General features: G+C 43.5%; 2 protein-coding genes across 9 annotated transcripts in view; both read right to left on the bottom strand.

The window, feature by feature from the left end:
• Positions 1–1,188, bottom strand: part of ubtfl (upstream binding transcription factor, like) — a 24,233-nt gene extending 23,045 nt beyond the window's left edge. For 3 of the 5 annotated variants that reach the window (XM_044368150.1, XM_044368148.1, XM_044368151.1), the window contains exon 1: positions 376–741. The gene's annotated coding sequence lies outside the window, so the exon portion shown is untranslated. The other 2 variants (XM_044368149.1, XM_044368153.1) reach the window with 2 other exon arrangements.
• A 4,971-nt stretch (positions 1,189–6,159) lies between these two features.
• Positions 6,160–17,500, bottom strand: part of asap1a (ArfGAP with SH3 domain, ankyrin repeat and PH domain 1a) — a 30,293-nt gene continuing 18,952 nt past the window's right edge. For 2 of the 4 annotated variants that reach the window (XR_006406590.1, XR_006406591.1), the window contains 15 exons: positions 17,390–17,500; positions 17,155–17,246; positions 16,890–17,076; positions 16,211–16,296; positions 15,479–15,594; positions 15,183–15,250; positions 14,882–14,989; positions 13,636–13,867; positions 12,469–12,633; positions 12,300–12,375; positions 10,985–11,049; positions 8,621–9,048; positions 7,877–7,999; positions 6,733–7,236; positions 6,160–6,573 (listed from right to left, as the gene is read on the bottom strand). The exon at positions 17,390–17,500 is cut by the window's right edge and continues 23 nt beyond it. Coding sequence is in view for 2 of the 4 variants with exons in the window: in XM_044369056.1 (XP_044224991.1) it covers positions 7,162–7,236; positions 7,877–7,999; positions 8,621–9,048; positions 10,985–11,049; positions 12,300–12,375; positions 12,469–12,633; positions 13,636–13,867; positions 14,882–14,989; positions 15,183–15,250; positions 15,479–15,594; positions 16,211–16,296; positions 16,890–17,076; positions 17,155–17,246; positions 17,390–17,500 (1,932 nt within the window). In the remaining 2 variants the exon portion in view is untranslated. Of the gene's footprint in view, positions 7,237–7,876; positions 8,000–8,620; positions 9,049–10,984; positions 11,050–12,299; positions 12,376–12,468; positions 12,634–13,635; positions 13,868–14,881; positions 14,990–15,182; positions 15,251–15,478; positions 15,595–16,210; positions 16,297–16,889; positions 17,077–17,154; positions 17,247–17,389 lie in introns of those variants that run through there. The other 2 variants (XM_044369056.1, XM_044369057.1) reach the window with 2 other exon arrangements.

The following is a 17,500-nucleotide window of genomic DNA, read 5'->3' as shown; positions in this document are numbered from 1 at the left end:
GTAAAGTGCGAGATAAACTTAGAAAATTAAAACACGAAAACATCTGAAAGACTGTTTCAAACACGAACCAACAACTATCTGACACGTGTAGCAGATAATCGCATTATTTAGCAAAACTGCTTAAATGATAAAATTCGTCAACATTTGTGTCATTGTTGTTAAAATAATGAGATTGAAATGCAAAATGTTGGTCTGGTATTAATAATTAAACTGCCAAAACTGCTGAATGTGGTGATTTCGGTGCTGAGCGGGTTGGATGACTTGCTGCTGCCCCATAAGCCTTCACTGCGAAGCCGCCATGAATGTTCGGGAGACTCGGGGACAAACGACCAGAAAACCCCAGAAATCTGCTTAAAATCACAACTTACTACTTACCTTTTGATTCAGGCAGAAACCCGGGTTATTACTGCACACCACCGTGCTCGTTTGGATTATTTCGGGACTTTCAAAGTGTGTTTTTTTCGGCCGTAAACCCCGGGGAGTCAGGTCGAAACGGATCCGACAAAAGGAGCGTCTAGTCCGGTATGAAACTCCGCCCAGCGCCGCAGGGGGAGGAACTCCGGGGGAAAACATGAGGACAAAGGCGGAGGATGAAACCAGAGACAGCGGCTAAAACACGAGCCAAACCCGCTGAAAATGAGTTTACATGTAGAAATAATATTTTATTGTTTGTATCTTACACCAGAATTTAGTCAGTATGTAGAAATAATAAACCGCAGCAGCGTCCTTTGCTGTAAATCTCCCCTCATGACTTTCACCTGGTCCGGGTCCAGATGCTGAACCGACAGGGAGACAGACCGGGGCCCGGGGACCCTGCAGCCGGCCAGGGGGACGCGGTGAGAGCGGCTGCCCGGACCAGCTGGTTCCCGGCGGCGTCGTCAGGTCTGCCGGCAGCTGCGGGCTCCCTCCCCGGCCCCGCGGTGCTCATCGGCGGCTCGGAGACGGCGGTGAACCCGCATCCTGCAGGACAGCAGCCCGCATCCACATGGCATCTGCCCGCCGAGAACACACCGTCTGACGGGTCTGAGATCCCGGAGTCACCGGTCCCCTCCCACAGAGAGCCAGGAAGTTTGGTCCAATCACTGATCTATCAATACATCAAACTGATCAATACACCTGCCCTCAGGGGGAACTCCACAGGTGTGTGTGTGTGTGTGTGTGTGTGTGTGTGTGTGTGTGTGTGTGTGTGTGTGTGTGTGTGTGTGTGTGTGTGTGTGTGTCATAAATAAAATACATTTTCTACAGAATCAACAGACTTATTTTTTTCATTGATTTGAACTTTCTCCCAAACTAAATGTGATCATCAGGAGCCCTGAGAGGCCCCGGGGCCCCAGTGTGTGTGTGTGTGTGTGTGTGTGTGTGTGTGTGTGTGATGGGGACAGTTTGGCCCCGGGTTCTTCTCTCCCTCACTGCCGCCTCCTGCTGGTTTGGATGTTAAAAGAAAGTTTTTTTTTTAATTTTCAGCCACAAAGTGACAAAACACACAAACATTTGTGTCTGTTACGTTGCTCTGAGTGTTTGTGTTTTGTCCTCAGGGGCCACCGTAGATATCTATAGACGACACTAACCAACACTATGCTGTGACTGTAGTTACTATTTATGTAAATCATGCTGTTCCATTTCCTTTTTAATGTCCCTGCAAGAGATCAATACAGTTAATATTGTATAAAGAGCTTAAAATCAGCTGCTGTTAATAAGTTGCTGTGGTCACAGACAAACTGAGTTCACTCCTCACGTCTTTATTATCCAGTGATGGTGGTTTAGTAGTGGTTCAGCCTCGACTCAGGCCTGACTCAGGCTCAGCTCAGGATCAGGATCAGGATCAGGATCAGCTCAGGTTCAAGAGAACCAACAGCAAAGCACAAAGTGTAAACAGACTTGAGGGAAGAACAACATAAAAACATGTTCAATTGATCAACAGACAGCATCTTTCCCTTTAACAACATTTTAATAACATGTTGGTTGTTTTCCTCCCAATAAATACACATAAACATAAGATTCAGCTCCATCAGTCAGCTGTCAAACACCATCAATATGTTCAGCACAAGACGACAAAGAGACATTATGTCATGATTATAAAATGAAATCATAATTACAGGAAAACTGTCTCATAATGAAGAGATTTATTTCTCATCTTTGTCATCATGAGATCTGTATGTTACAGTTTCAAGACTGACAATAATTATGAGATCACAAGCTGATAATTAAACAGTTTTCTGATCAGGAGGAAACTGTTGAGACGTCTCCATGTTTCTTTCCTCTGGTTAACTCTCACTTCCATTAAACACACAATAAACTTTAGGAACAATTTTACATTTTGGGAAATCTTCCCGTTTGTCCGGTCAGCTGTGTGTAAACCCTGGTCCAGTTATGAGCCAGGCTAGCAGTTTCCCACCGTTTCCAGTCTTTGTGCTAAGCTAGGCTAACACATCCAGGACACATAGATGTCCGACTGCTCCTTTAAAAGACAAAGTTCACATGATGATTCAGACACAGAGAATGTATTGTCTTTAATTAGTTTTACAGTAAAACTTCAGTTTGTTCTTCTGTCACTGCGTCAGTTTATCATCACAAAAAACAAAGTTTCAAGTTTCATTGTTTCATCTCAGCATCAATTCTCAGGACATTATACTGTTTCCAATAATCAGTTAACAGAAACACAATCACAAATTATGTCACCTTTATTAGAGTGGTTGCATTTAAGTTAACTAGCACACATTCTAATGAGACCGCTGAGCTAACACGTTGGTTAGCCACCATGCTAGCTGGGATGAGTCAGCAAGAAGTGGTTTAACAGCATTTCATCAACATATTATAACTAACATCATCAGTGAAGGTTCAGTTATAACTGAAGCAGGATATGTTTCTGAAACTCGCTCACATCAACATTTATAACATAATAAAATATTAACTTCCCTCACAGATGTGAAATAAATCTATGTTAAGCTTTTGTATTTGACAGTGAATTCTCAATGTCTAGTTAGCTGCCTAACGCTAAATAATAATTAAGCTGCGACTGAGCTCCTGTAATCAAGAATGCTATGCTAAGCTAACGTATTTAACTTGCATTTTGTCAGTTAGAAGCAGCATGTTAGCCTTCATCCCATTAGCTTGCATGTTTCCTGTTTGACTGAGCTTCGGGCTACATTAGCAAACAAACGGTGGTTCCTTGGCTGAGCAACATGACCTGAAATGAAAGCTTGAGTGAAATACACCTTCTTATTTAGATTGTAAGGCTGCTCCTTATTGATTATTTTGTCATATACAACAGTGAATAAATGCAGCTCTGCTGGATTAATTACAGGGTTTTACAGTTTTTGTAGCCATGCATGCTAGTCAGAGATGATCTAAATAATCTACGCACATAATGAGGTGAGCCGGAGCGCTCAGACATTTAGAAACATTTTCTTGTTTTCTGTCCAGGAGCAAACAGTTTCCCTCTGCTTCCAGTCTTTATGCTAAGCTAGGTTAACAGTTTCCCTCTGCTTCCAGTCTTTATGCTAAGCTAGGTTAACAGTTTCCCTCTGCTTCCAGTCTTTATGCTAAGCTAGGTTAACAGTTTCCTTCTGCTTCCAGTCTTTATGCTAAGCTAGGTTAACAGTTTCCCTCTGCTTCCAGTCTTTATGCTAAGCTAGGTTAACAGTTTCCCTCTGCTTCCAGTCTTTATGCTAAGCTAGGTTAACAGTTTCCTTCTGCTTCCAGTCTTTATGCTAAGCTAGGTTAACAGTTTCCCTCTGCTTCCAGTCTTTGTGGTAGCCTCTTAACATCCACCCTTTTTTTTTTTTTAAATTCTCACCTATTTGGCATACCCAAATGGAAAAGCTTGTAACAGGAGAACTGTGAGACTATGTATTAGGCTTCATTTGAAAGGTAACATCTTCTGGTTTCTGGAAATGTGCTTGTTTAGCATGTGGCAAAAACAGTTCAAGTTGTGGCTCAAAAAAGTGTTTTTGGTTCTCGTCTATGACTGAGTCATATTTGAATAACAATAACTAGGACATGTTTTATGCCAGAACTATGCAAATCACCACATACCTTCCACATCTTGTCAACTACACCTGTATATAATTCCAGACCTCTAGGCCTCACCTTATGGGAGCTAGGGAGTGTTTAGTTTATGGTGTCACAGGTGTCCCCAAACCTCTCCAAAACGTCTCCAAGTAGCCAAATTGTGCCAGTTGCTTTTACTCATTACTGTGTGATGCTAAGCTGCTTATAACTGGCTTAAGCGGGTCGCCGGCGACCCGGTGGATGTTAAGAGGTTAAGCTAGGCTAACATCTCTCTACTCAGAGATGAAACTGATTCTGGACAGCAGATGTGAAAGTAACTCAGTACATTTACTTCAGCACCTAAGAACAATTCTAAGGTACTAGTTTCTTTACTGTTTGATACTTTTTACAGCACTACATTTATTTAACAGCAGCAGTTACTTCACAGATTGAGATTATTAATACAAAATACAATAAACCACAGCCACCACTGCTGCCATTAATCCTTGTGTATTTAAACTCTTTCTAACATTGTTGTATTTGTATTTGTTAGATTATATTTTAAGGTGTAAATGAACTGTATATGTGTAATTGTTGGCCTCAAATTTCCTCTTGAGGGAAGAATAAAGTATTTTGAATTGAACTGAACAAAAGAAATGATTATTATAGATGAATCTACGCAGCATCAAAGCTGCAATATTAAAGTGATGCGTAGACACTGATGCATCGATAATAAGAATGCAATAATGTACGTATATCATTATGAAGTGGACCTTCCTGCATTGTGAGTACTTTTACTTTTGGCAGTTGAAATATATTTTGATGGTAAAACTTTTACTTTTAATAATAATGCGTCCCTCTGGCCTCAGCAGCATCATGAACAGTTTCTCATCTAGTTTTTGTGCTTCATGTACTGATGTGGAAGCAGAGGCTGAGACTTCGGTGGATTCTTCCAGACTCGATTACTGCAGAAAGAGACTTACGACTTACACAAACCACACCGCTGCCAGATCTTTAACACGTCACAGCGACCCTCGCTGCCCTTCACTGGCGTATTCAGACTCCTGCTGATATCTGCTGGACCTGCTGGAGTCTGATCTCTGCTGTAGATCTTCAGCAGCACCTTTAACGGTTCCTCAGGCTGCAAACTCAACATCTTCTTTTAAATCTCTTCTTAAAACTCATTTTTATCTTCTGGCTTTTTGTGAACTGACGCTTATTTGTGTAACTTATTATTGATTTCTATATTCTGTATTTTATTTACTTCTTGTTTTTACTGTAAAGCACTTTGTAACTCTGTCTTGAAGCTGCTGTAAATAAAGGTGAGTTTCTATTGTGGATTTGATGCTTCTGTTTGAGTAAAAGATCTGAGTTCTTCCAGCACTGCTGCAGAGAAAAGAAGAGTTTAATTAAATGTCAGACTGCTCCTTTAACTCCATCAGACTACATCATTATACTGGATGTCGTACAGGAAGCCATGCAGAGACGATCTTTTCTTACAATCTCCTAAACTGCGATCACATTATTGATATGAAGCTAAATGAGATCGTCCCGTTGATAATATATGAATATAAATGTCATGTTCGGATCAGATTCCTTCATTAACCATCACATGAATTTTCCTCTGCAGCAGATTTACAGCTTCTTTGTTATAATGCCACCAAATCTCTCAGTGTCTGCCTGTTCGCTGATGATGTTTTAATATTCATCTCATATTTCATTATCAAAGCTCTGAATCAGCCGGAAATCCTTCATTTATCCTTTCATTTCAAAACCTTTAAATTAACCAATTTAAACATTTCTGGTGAAGACTTTTCCTTCATTTACAAGTTAATTTAAATATTTTTTGTCTGCATGATTAAAATGAATTAACGGACAAATGAATGGATTATTATATATTAAAGGGTTTTCAATGGATTAACTTCACAGTTTAAAACATTTTAAAGTGTAAAATAACTTTAATGGATGAAAGCCTGTCAGATCAATTAAGTCCTTTTAATGTGTAAATTAATAAATATATTTCATGTTATTTGATCCTTAAAAACCTCGTCAACTTCAATCCATTAAAAACTCTGCAGGAATCCCTTTAAAATACATGAATAGACTTTAGTTGCATGAAGTTCTGATGTTTTACATGTTAATACTCAATTCTGAAAAGAAAAAATAAAATATTTTTAAAAACCTTTAATATATTAATATATGCGTTGGTTAAAATACCTTAATGACATCATTCAGTTTCAGCTGGAGGATGTTTAACGGTGTTGAATCATATTTAGTGAGTTTATCTTTAATATCTGACTTTTCTTTAAAGAAGAGTGACATCATGAGACCAGCTGTGATGTCACAGCTGTGATGTCACAGCATCTGATTCTAATGTACCATCTGATTTCTATAAACTGGTTTCACTGTGATCTTTCCTGCTGTTCTCTCTGGTGCACCACAGGGATCTATCCTGGGTCCTCTCTGATTGGATGTTTCTAACAGCGATGCTCTCTGGGACTGGTGGATTCAGCTGAAACGACTCCAGTGTTTCACTTGTTTAAAGAAAAAAGTCTGCTGAGATGACGGCGGATCGACCCGGAGCTGAACAGAAGCAGACAGACAGGTGACAGGTGTGCAGGTACAGACAGGTACAGACTGACAGACGCTTGTGTTTCATACAGTCTAACAGCTGAGAGGAATCTGAAGAGACGGAAAAAGTCCCACCGACACTGAAAACCACTGAACTCCATCGACACTCACCTGAATTTATTCTGCTTTTAGTGTCGTCCTGTGAAGTAAAGGTTTGTACCAGGTGAGCCGAGGACAGGTGTCCTCTGCGTGAGACGAGACTGATGAGTTTGTTGATGTGCTTTAGACTGAGACAGATTTCTCTGATCAGCTGACTGGTTCATGTTGTGCTTCTTTTCTTCTCTTGTGCTTCTGAGTGTTTTACCTGCTGCAGGTGTGTTTGTCCAGCAGAGGGCAGTGTCTCTCGTTCCTTCTCTGCAGATTCCGTTGCTATGGCGAGGCCACACCTGCATGCTGGGTTGCTACGGTAACACTGTTCGGCAGAACAACTAAGTCTATTTACAGCAAGGGCTCGGTGGCTTCCTGTCGGTCAGCTGACTGACTCCGCCCACAGTCACCTGTGTGAGTGCTGCGGGTGGGCGGGGCTTGTCTCTCTGGCTGTCAATCAGAGAGGATGTGAACAAAGGACATGGGGAAGACGCCTTTCCTGTCCGGCTGTCCCTCGATGTGTCCGATCTGTCAAATGTCACAGATGTTCATCATCCATTAATCTGCATTAATCAATCACTTATTTGTCCATAAACGTCAGAAAACAGTGAAGATGTTATAAAGTCTCAGAGTCAAAGGTTACATCTGTCAGTGACAAAGAAAAGTATTAAATAATCACATCTGAGGAGCTAAAAGCAGCACATAAAAATAACTAAAACGATTATTCGATTATCAAAACAGTTTTCTGTTGATCAACTAAACGATTAATTGATTGATTGTTTAATTAAATTGAAACTTTTTTTTGGATTCAGGTTTTTTTAAGGGGTGAAAATGAATTAACGGACAAATGAATGATTATTATATATTAAGGGGTTTTAATAGATTAACTTCACAGCCTGTCAGATCAATTAAATCCTTTTAATATGTAAATTAATAAACATATTTCATGTTATTTGATCCGTCGCTTAGAAACTTCTTCAACTTCAATCCATTAAAAGCTTTTAAACTTTGCAGGAATTTAAAATACATGAAGATACTTTAGTTGCATCAACGTCTTTATGTTCTGATGTTTTACATGTTAACGTTCAGTTCAGTGTTGGACGAGCAGGTGAGCCTTCACACACTGTTTACAGTGATGAAGCTGATGATGAAGCTGAGTGTTACTCACCCACCACTCCTGGTCTTCCTCTCCGGTGACGACGATGACTTCTCCCTCGGCGAACGTCAGCTCGTCTTCGTTGTCGGCCTGACAGTCGTAGATGGTTTTCACTCGTCGGATTTTACTCTTCAGCTGAAAACAAACAAATGTTTTGTTTTTTTCATTTGGGTTCAATTAACGGAGACGTGTTAACGGCTTTTTAAAGGATTAGAAACATTACAAGTAAAGTATCAGTTAGTTCACAGATAATATTCTGTAATATTTAAAGGATCTTCAAAGCCTTCAATAAACAGTCCTTTCATTTATCTGTTCATTAACTCCTTAAAATCTCATTAAATACATAATTACTGGATAAATTAATGGATTTTAAGATGACGGGATTCTGCTGCTTTGGATTTGATTCTTTATTTATTTTAAATTTCATCATATTTGTATGTTTGGATCACAGAACAAACTTTATTATTTAGTTTCTCTCGATATGACATCATCTCATATGATCAATTATCAATGAAATGACATCATTAAAGAGGCAGTGAGATGGTGTTAATGGTGTTAATGGTGTTAATGCAGGAGACAGAAGAGTAGAAGAAGAGTTGAAACTGAACTAAATGAACATCAGTGAAGCTTCTAATCTTCTCTCATTATTATTATTCCTTCTGTTGCATTTACTGGTAGATCTGCTGTGTAATTAGATGGAGATGTTTGGGGGGGGGGGGGGTGGGGGGGGGGTTGATTATTGATAAAAACGCTCACAGAGTTGATTTTCCTCGGCAGGGGGACGGGCATCTCCACCGCCGCCGACTCATCGGCGTCTTCCGCTGCCGGTCGAGGTGACTCCTCCCCCCGCTGGACAGACGACTGGCTCTCCGCCGCCATCTTGGAGCCCTGCGTCTCCATGGCAGCGGCGGCGGGGGCGGGGGCAGGGCCGGGCCTCTCGTAGAGCAGCGGTTTGGGCGGGAGGTCTTTGAGGAGGGGCTTCGGGGGGAGGTCAGACAGAGGAGGCTTCTCAGCCAGCGGGGTGAGGGGGGGTTTGGGGGAGGCGTCGATGAAGGGAGGAGATTTCTGGAGGTCAGGCTGCGAGGAGGGGGAGGGGGAGGAGGAGGAGGAGGAAGGTTTCTGCAGGAGGTCTGGAGGTTTGTCCCCAGAGGACAGGTGGACGGTGTCGATCTTCCTCAGAGCCACTGAGACAAAACACCGAGACGCAGGTCATTGTTAACAGACCTGAGGATCTTTTTAGTGTTTATTTACATGATTACAGGTGAAAGTCACTCCCTCCAGTTATTCTGCAGCATTTTTTGTGATGTATGAGCTCTTTCAACTGCAAGCAAAGCAAAATAATGTGATTTATTTTAGACTCCTACTAATGTAATGACGTCTTTGGATAAAAAGCATCCAACATATCACAGAAACAACTACATTCCTCTTAAGGACTTCTGGACTACCTTCTACCTCTGGATCCCCCTTAAGGACTTCTGGACTACCTTCTACCTCTGGTTCCCCCTTAAGGACTTCTGGACTACCTTCTACCTCTGGATCCCCCTTAAGGACTTCTGGACTACCGTCTATTGCTGGATATCCCTTAAGGACTTCTGGACTATGTTCTACCTCTGGATCCCCCTAAGGACTTCTGGTCTGCCTTGTACTGCTGGATCCCCCTTAAGGATTTCTGGGCTATCTTCTACTGCTGGATCCCCCTTAAGGACTTCTGGACTACCTTCTACCTCTGGATCCCTTTAGAGGTTCTGGACTACCTTCTATCTATGGATCCCCTAAGGATTTCTGGACTACTTTCTACTGCTGGATCCCCCTTAAGGACTTCTGGACTGCCCTCTACCTCTGGTTCCCCCCTAAGGACTTCTGGTCTTCTTTCTACCTCTGGACCCCCCTCAAGACTTCTGGACTACCTTCTACCTCTGGATCCCTATAGAGGTTCTGGACTACCTTCTACCTCTGGATCCCTGTAGAGGTGTTTGCTCGGCTAGCGAGTGTCGTGTTAGAGTCGGTCATTGGTCCAGATTCACCTGCAGGAGTTTCTGAAGACTCATCTAACGTGGAAATAAATTCATTTCAAAACAATAAGTCCAGCTGTCACAGATGATCAGGAGCTAACAGCTGGAGAGACTGGTGTATTAATACTGACACTGTACAGTATTTAGCTGCTTGTGCTCATCACATCACGTTAATGTTAACGTTTACGTGGGAGAATCTTGCGCTACTGTTGATGCTCAGCGTGATGACGGAGACACTGGGAAACGTTGACTCTGTCTGTTTGCTGCGTCGCATGTAGTTTTAAATGAGGAAAGCCGCGACGGCCAGTTCAAACTGGGCCAACAAACTGGCCGTCTGGGTAGTTCATTTTAGAAGCAGCATTACGGCACCACTCCAGGGCATCGACAGCACTGGTCGCTGGACTGAGGAGTAACACTTTGTCCAGGCTGTTTTACAATGTCTTTGTAGAATAAGCAGAAATTCAGTTATTTTCACAACTTTTTTGTTTTGTTCGACTGCAAACCAAACACAGACATTCATTGATAATAAAATATCTTTTAATTTCTGTTCAGGGTAAATGGTGCATTATTTTAATAAAATGCAAGGGTACCAATAATTTTGGTATATTTCAGCTGAACATGAGAACCATGAGGACTCAAAGTTCTATAAAACAGAAAATACTGTATTTGAATTCCATTTATAACCTTTATTAATATCAATAATGTTATTAAAATAAATCTAGTTGGATGTTTATGTTTGAGGCAGATTATGTCTCCTGACTCACTGAATCAAACCTCATCTGGGAACATTTGGGAACATTTGGGAATAGTTTTGCTCGTCTATGGCATCGTGTTTGTTGACAGGTGAGATTTGTCCATCTTCCACCTGAATGACGTCAGTTGCCGCCACACCAAACGCCACGATTGGTCCAAACCACAAGCAGCTGCTGATTCAGACGTTTCATGCAGAAAAATTTCTGTAATTTAACTAAACTGCAGCTCATAAATATCGCAGAGATTTCTTTAATTTGCGTTAATTATTGCAATCACAAACTCACAATTTCCTGGAGGGAGTGATGAGGTGCGGGGAGAGACCTACGCAGTAGGCTAACCAGGCACCCTGTCTCACCTTTCTGAGGTAGTTTGGGGAGAACTCTGGGTCCCAGCATGGACTTGGTGTTACTGGAGGTCGTACTGGAGAAGGTCAAAGAGGTCAAAAGTTATCTTTACTTTTACCCATTTCAGGACTTCCTTTATCACTTACGTAATATTGCAAAAATCAGACACATCCTTTCTCAAAATGATGCAATTATTGCAATTCCTTATTATCAGGCTGCCCTAACAAGTCTCTAAAGACTCTCCAGCTGGTCCAGAATGCAGCTGCACGTGTTCTGACTAAAACTAGAAAAAGAGACCACATTTCTCCCATTTTAGCTTCGCTGCATTGGCTTCCTGTAAAATCTAGAATAGAATTTAAAATCCTTCTCCTAACTTACAAAGCCCTTAATGGTCAGACACCATCATATCTTGAAGAGCTCATAGTACCGTATTATCCCACTAGAACACTGTGCTCCCAGTATGCAGCTTACTGGTGGTTCCTACAGTCTTTAAAAGTAGAATGGGAGGCAGAGCCCTCAGCTATCAGGCTCCTCTCCTGTGGAACCATCTACCAGATTCAGTCCGGGGTGCAGACACCCTCTCTATGTTTAAGAGTAGGCTTAAACTTTCCTTTTTGATAAAGCTTATAGTTAGGGCCGACCAGGCTCGCCTTGGATCAGCCCTTAGTTATGCTGCTATAGGCCTAGACTACTGGGGGACTTCCCATGATGCACTGAGCTCCTCTCTCCTCCTCCTCCTCTCCATCTGTATGCATTCATGTAACATCAATGCATGTCACTAACTTGGCTTCATCCCCGGAGTTCTTGTGCTTTCTCGTCTCACAGGTTCCTGTGGACCAGGGTCACAGACCCCCTGCTGCCGTGGTCCTGCTTGACGCCCACTGCTACTACTATTATTATTATCATTGTTATTATTGTTGTTATTATGCTTCTCTGTCCCTCCCTCCTTCTTCCTCTCTCAACCCAACCGGTTGAGGCAGACGGCGCCACCTAGAGTCCGGTTCTGCTGGAGGTTTCTTCCTGTTAAAGGGGAGTTTTTCCTTGCTGCTGTCACCAAGTGCTGCTCATGAAGGAATGTTGGATCTCTGTAAATTAAAGAGTTCGGTCCAGACCTGCTCTATATGAAAAGAACCCTGAGATAACTTCTGTTATGATTTCTCTCTCTCTCCTGCTCTGGTGTCGTTGAGCTGGGGAGGAGGGGCCGTCTCTGAATGCTTTGTTTACAAACAGCAGCTGACAAATCCTGCATAGTACGCCTTTAATCTACTTATTTGAGCTGTGCTGTTAACAGTGTTTCTGAAGCAGATTATTTAAGGATGATCGTACCTCGGCTGCTGCTGGATTCCTTCAAACTTGTCGGCAGGTGACGTCCTGTTTCCAGGTGGGGGGGTCATCTCACTGCCTGTGTGAAAACAGTTAGATTAGATATCCGTCAGGGTTCAAATGTTGGATGAGTTTTGGAACGGGCAGCGTTACCCAGTCACAGCAGTCTTACCTTTACCTGGAGGTCCCTGCAGAATGGGGCTGGGGGGGTCGGACAGGGTGCGCTTGTGTCCAGGTGGAGGGGGAGGGGGTCTCTTCTTAAGGGTGGAGCTGCCTCCTCCTCCCCCACTGCTCTGGGAAGTGAGGGGGAGGGAGGTGGGCGGCCCGGAGGCATGGCCTGAGGGAGGTGCATCGAACACTGAAATAATCACTTAACATCACAACAGTATTCCTCTATGCTCCCTCATCAACAGCAAGAAAGAACTAACAGAAGAAGCCGCAGCACATTCTGACTGATAAAAACTACAGATATTAATATTCTAGGCTGTTGACATTCTTGACCACCTTAAAAAACCTCTGAATCCCCATCAAGGCCTTTAAGGCTCCCTTTAAAAACCCTGGGAACCCCATCAAAACCTCCCTGATTACATTCAAACCTCCCCCAAGACTCTGTGCACCACCCCCATTAACATATGGTCCCTTTGAAGGACTTCTCATCTACCTTCTACATCTAATTCCTCTTAAGGACTTCTGGACTGCCCTCTACCTCTGGTTCCCCCCTAAGGACTTCTGGACTACCGTCTATTGCTGGATACCCCTTAAGGACTTCTGGACTATGTTCTACCTCTGGATCACCCTTAATGACTTCTGGTCTGCCTTGTACCTCTGGACCCCCCTTAAGGACTTCTGGACTACTTTCTACTGCTGGATCCCCCTTAAGGACTTCTGGACTGCCCTCTACCTCTGGTTCCCCCCTAAGGACTTCTGGTCTGCTTTCTACCTCTGGACCCCCCTTAAGACTTCTGGACTACCTTCTACCTCTGGATCCCTATAGAGGTTCTGGACTACCTTCTATCTATGGATCCCCTAAGGACTTCTGGACTGCCCTCTACCTCTGGTTCCCCCCTAAGGACGTCTGGACTACCTTCTATTGCTGGATACCCCTTAAGAACTTCTGGACTATGTTCTACCTCTGGATCCCCCTTAAGGCTTTCTGGACTACCTTCTATCTCTGGATCCCCCTTAAGACTTCTGGGCTACCTTCTACCTCTGGATCCCTATTAAGTACTTCTGGACTAAACTCTACCTCTGGATCCCCCTTAAGGAGTTCTGGACCACCCAAAAATCCTGAGGGCTCCTTGTTTAAAAACCACTACTCTATGTCACAGGGGCCTCCTACCTTTCCCTTGGCCCCTGACTGCGGACGAAGGTCCTGTGGTGTCGGGCCCCGGGGACGGAGGAGTGTCGGAGGAGGTGATGTAGACCGGGTTAGCAAACGCCCCGTAGGAGAGACGCTGCCCCCTTTGAGAGGGAGCGAAGGCCGGCAGAGAGAGCTTCTCCTGAGAGGAAACACTGGAGGACGGACAGAAACTCTGAGGACGAAGAGAACGCTCCTTCTTCACTGGACTGGGCTGCAGGAGGAGGAGGAGGAGGAGGAAAAGAAGAAGAGGCGGAGGAGAGGAGGAGGAGGAAGAGAGGAAGAGGAAGAGGAGGAGGAGGAAGAGCTGCTCCTAAGTGGCCATCTCTGTATGTCCACAGACTTTCTCATTGGTTGATTGTTATATGAAGTCTCTGCTTCATGGACTCTATAGAGGATCAATATGTTCTGGGAGGTTTTCTGATGACCGCGGCCAAAAACGTTTGATTTTGCAGCGTCTTTTCTCAAAAATTGCGATACAGTCTGCAATGTTTTATGTGCTCTGTTTGCGTTGAAATTGTGGGAATTGGGAAAATTGCAAGCAAAGGAAACTAATGTGATTTTTAAAAACTCCTACCAATGAATTGCTGTCAGTTGATGTCAGTTATCACCACAACGAACGCCACAACTGGTCCAAATTACAAGCATCTGTTGATTTGGACGTGTGGAAAATCGAAAGCTCTTGAATCTGCGTTAATTATTGTAATTGCAAAATCACAATTTCCTGGAGGGAGTGGATATTCTCCTGGTTCCCTGAGTTCTGTACATTGTTCCTCTTAGAACAATGTACAGAAGGACCTGAAACCGTCAGAGCTGATTACTGTCAGGGAATTTAGTCCCTTTTAAAGGATCGATACTCTTGGTCAGTGTGATTGCTCTTAACTGTTTAGCTGAAATAGTTTTCAGTAATCATTCCTGTTTATACATCACAACTGGATTTTGTCCATAATCTTGCATATTAATTGGATATTGTGTTCACTCGTCTGTAGTGTGACAGTTGTATTCATCTGATTATGTTGTTTGTATTTATTGCTGTAAGTATTTATGCTGCTCACTCTTGAAAAAAAGATTTTAATTTCAATGAGACTTTTACCGGTTATATATGGGATAAGAAGAAGAGATCAATAAAGGCAACTTTAAGGTGACAGGATGGTAGAATCAGACAAATCATCAATATTTCTAAAAGCAGCTGATCTGTTCTCCGGTGGTTCAGTTCAGTCCGTGTTACCTTGTCGTCCAGTTCGTCGTCACTCTCGTCCAGTTCGTCCAGTCGGAGGTTCCAGTCGTATTCCACATGAACATGAGGGTTAAACCTGCCAGACACCGCCTCCGCCAGCTGGAGACAGAGAGGACATGTTAATGTTCTTCACCTTCATACGCAGGAGACTCTGTGGTTTACTGATCAGAGAACAGAGCAACTACTGCAGGAATCAGAGGTTCCACCCACTCCTTCTCTTATCTGCTTCTCTATTGGTCGAGCCACAGATCCTCTTAACAAACAAATGACATGTTCTGGTTCTGGTTCCTACCGGTTCTTCACACTGAATGTTCTTCAGTCTGCGGGCGATGTCCAGTGCCATCTCTCCGCTCTGATTGGCTGAGAAGACACAGGACACAGTGTTGTAGAACATCTGACATTTAGACGCCTTTGAAGATGTTGGAAAATGTCTTTTTTCTCTTTTGTTGGAGCTGCTCTAACAGTTTGCTCCTGCTTCCAGTCTTTGTGCTAAGCTAGGCTAACAGTTTTGTCTTAGCCTTGCTCATGTTAGCCTAGCTCGTGTTAGCTCGTGTTAGCCTAGCTTAGCGTGTGTAGTTGTGTTCTTACGGAGGTGGATGTCAGGTTTCCCTCTCAGCAGCAGTTTCACACACTGAGGTTTGTTGTACAGACAGCAGTAATGCAGAGCTGTGTTTCCTCCATCAGTCTGTCTGTCCAGGTTCCCACTGAGGACACAAACACACACACACACATCAACACACACACACACACACACACATCAACACACACACACACATCAACACACACACACATCAACACACACACAAACACACACACACATCAACACACACACACACACACACACACACACATCAACACACACACACACACACACACATCAACACACACACAAACACACACACACATCAACACACACACAAACACACACACACATCAACACACAAACACACACACACACATCAACACACACACAAACACACACACACATCAACACACACACACACACACATCAACACACACACACACACACACACACACATCAACACACACACACACACACACACACACACACACACACATCAACACACACACACACACATCAACACACACACACACACATCAACACACACACATACACACACACACGCAAAATAAAATCTGCATTAAATAGGTAAACATACTCGGTTCTAATCTGTTACTGGGATTATAACTGTGAGTATTTTTACCCATTAAATGTTCAGTATAAGTTCGGCTGTTATCTTCACTGTGTTAATAAGAGTCAGTGAATATCGGTCTGTCATGCAACACAGTATTTCTGACCTGTTTTGGACCAGGAAGTCGACCAGGTGCAGGGAGGAGTGATCAGATGTCCGAACACAGTGATGTAACATCGTCTCTCCAGCCTCCTGGACACACAACAGGAAACGTTAAAACAAGAAGAAAATCAACACAAACACTCCAGAGCGACTCAGAGAGCTCAGACCTCCACCCAGTCTTCCCAGAACCTCTCCTGAAGGACTCATAACATCTTTCTGGAGCATCAGATTCCCAACAAAACCCAGATATTTCCACTGGAACTAATAAAACTGCTGCTTAGGACTCTGGAACCAACATAAGTCCTCCTGGAACATCTTTAAAACCACTGGAACTCTGACAGGCGACATGAAACCCTCTAAATACCTGAGAACCCCCTTAAAGACTCCTAGGGACTCAACAGTGATCCCTGAAACCCTTTAAAATGTTATAGTTTCCTAAATTAGTGCTTAAGGAAATGATGAACACCAGGAGAGACCCTTACAGTCCCTTCTAGGATCCCTGCAGCCTCCTCAGGGACCATCAGCAGATATCAAGGACTGTGAGAGACGTTTAGACCTCCTGGGTAACTAGAACCTCCTGCAGAAGCCCTGGAGTTTCCTATGGGACTCTAAACTAAAAGGGAAATTTGCAGATCTCTGGAACCACCGTTATAAACCTCCGGACAGACAACAGTCCAACCCACCTTGCCTGGCTCAGGCAGTGGCTGCAGAAGCTCCACCCCCTCAGCGTACAGCTGGATAATTGACAGTAGGTCTCGGGACCGCACTGCCTCGTACACATCATCCAGCCTGCTGGTTGCTGTGGTGACGGTGCGCCTGATGAACTTACGCTCGATGTACTTGGCGTTGATGAACTCCTTCCTCGCCATCCTACAGACAACAGCATGTTTACATGTTAAAAGAAAGTTACAAAATATGAAATATGAATTTATATCCACAGACACTCACATGTTACTAGAAGCGGACGGCTTCAAGGACGGAGACGGCAGGCTGGCCTCCATGATCTCATTAAAACTACAGTTCCCAACATTCCTGGCAACCTGACAGGAAGGCAGGAAGAGAAAATGCAAAGTAAGAGAAGTGAAAAGCAGACAGGAAACGCACTTTCATGTGTAAAATTCAAGTCAAGCTGCTGATTGGTCAGGACAGACAGACAGGGTGACAGGCAGACAGGTGAGGTTACCAGCAGCTCAGAGGTTCCCAGTTTGTCCAGTTCCAGACTCTGGATTCGGGACACGTGGACTCCCATCTCCCTGTGGATCCCTGAACATTCAATGCAGGTCAGGACACCCAG

The sequence above is a fragment of the Thunnus albacares genome, chromosome 12 (assembly GCF_914725855.1).
Source record: "Thunnus albacares chromosome 12, fThuAlb1.1, whole genome shotgun sequence".
Lineage (NCBI taxonomy): Eukaryota > Metazoa > Chordata > Actinopteri > Scombriformes > Scombridae > Thunnus > Thunnus albacares.
This window is presented reverse-complemented; position numbering and strand designations above follow the sequence as displayed.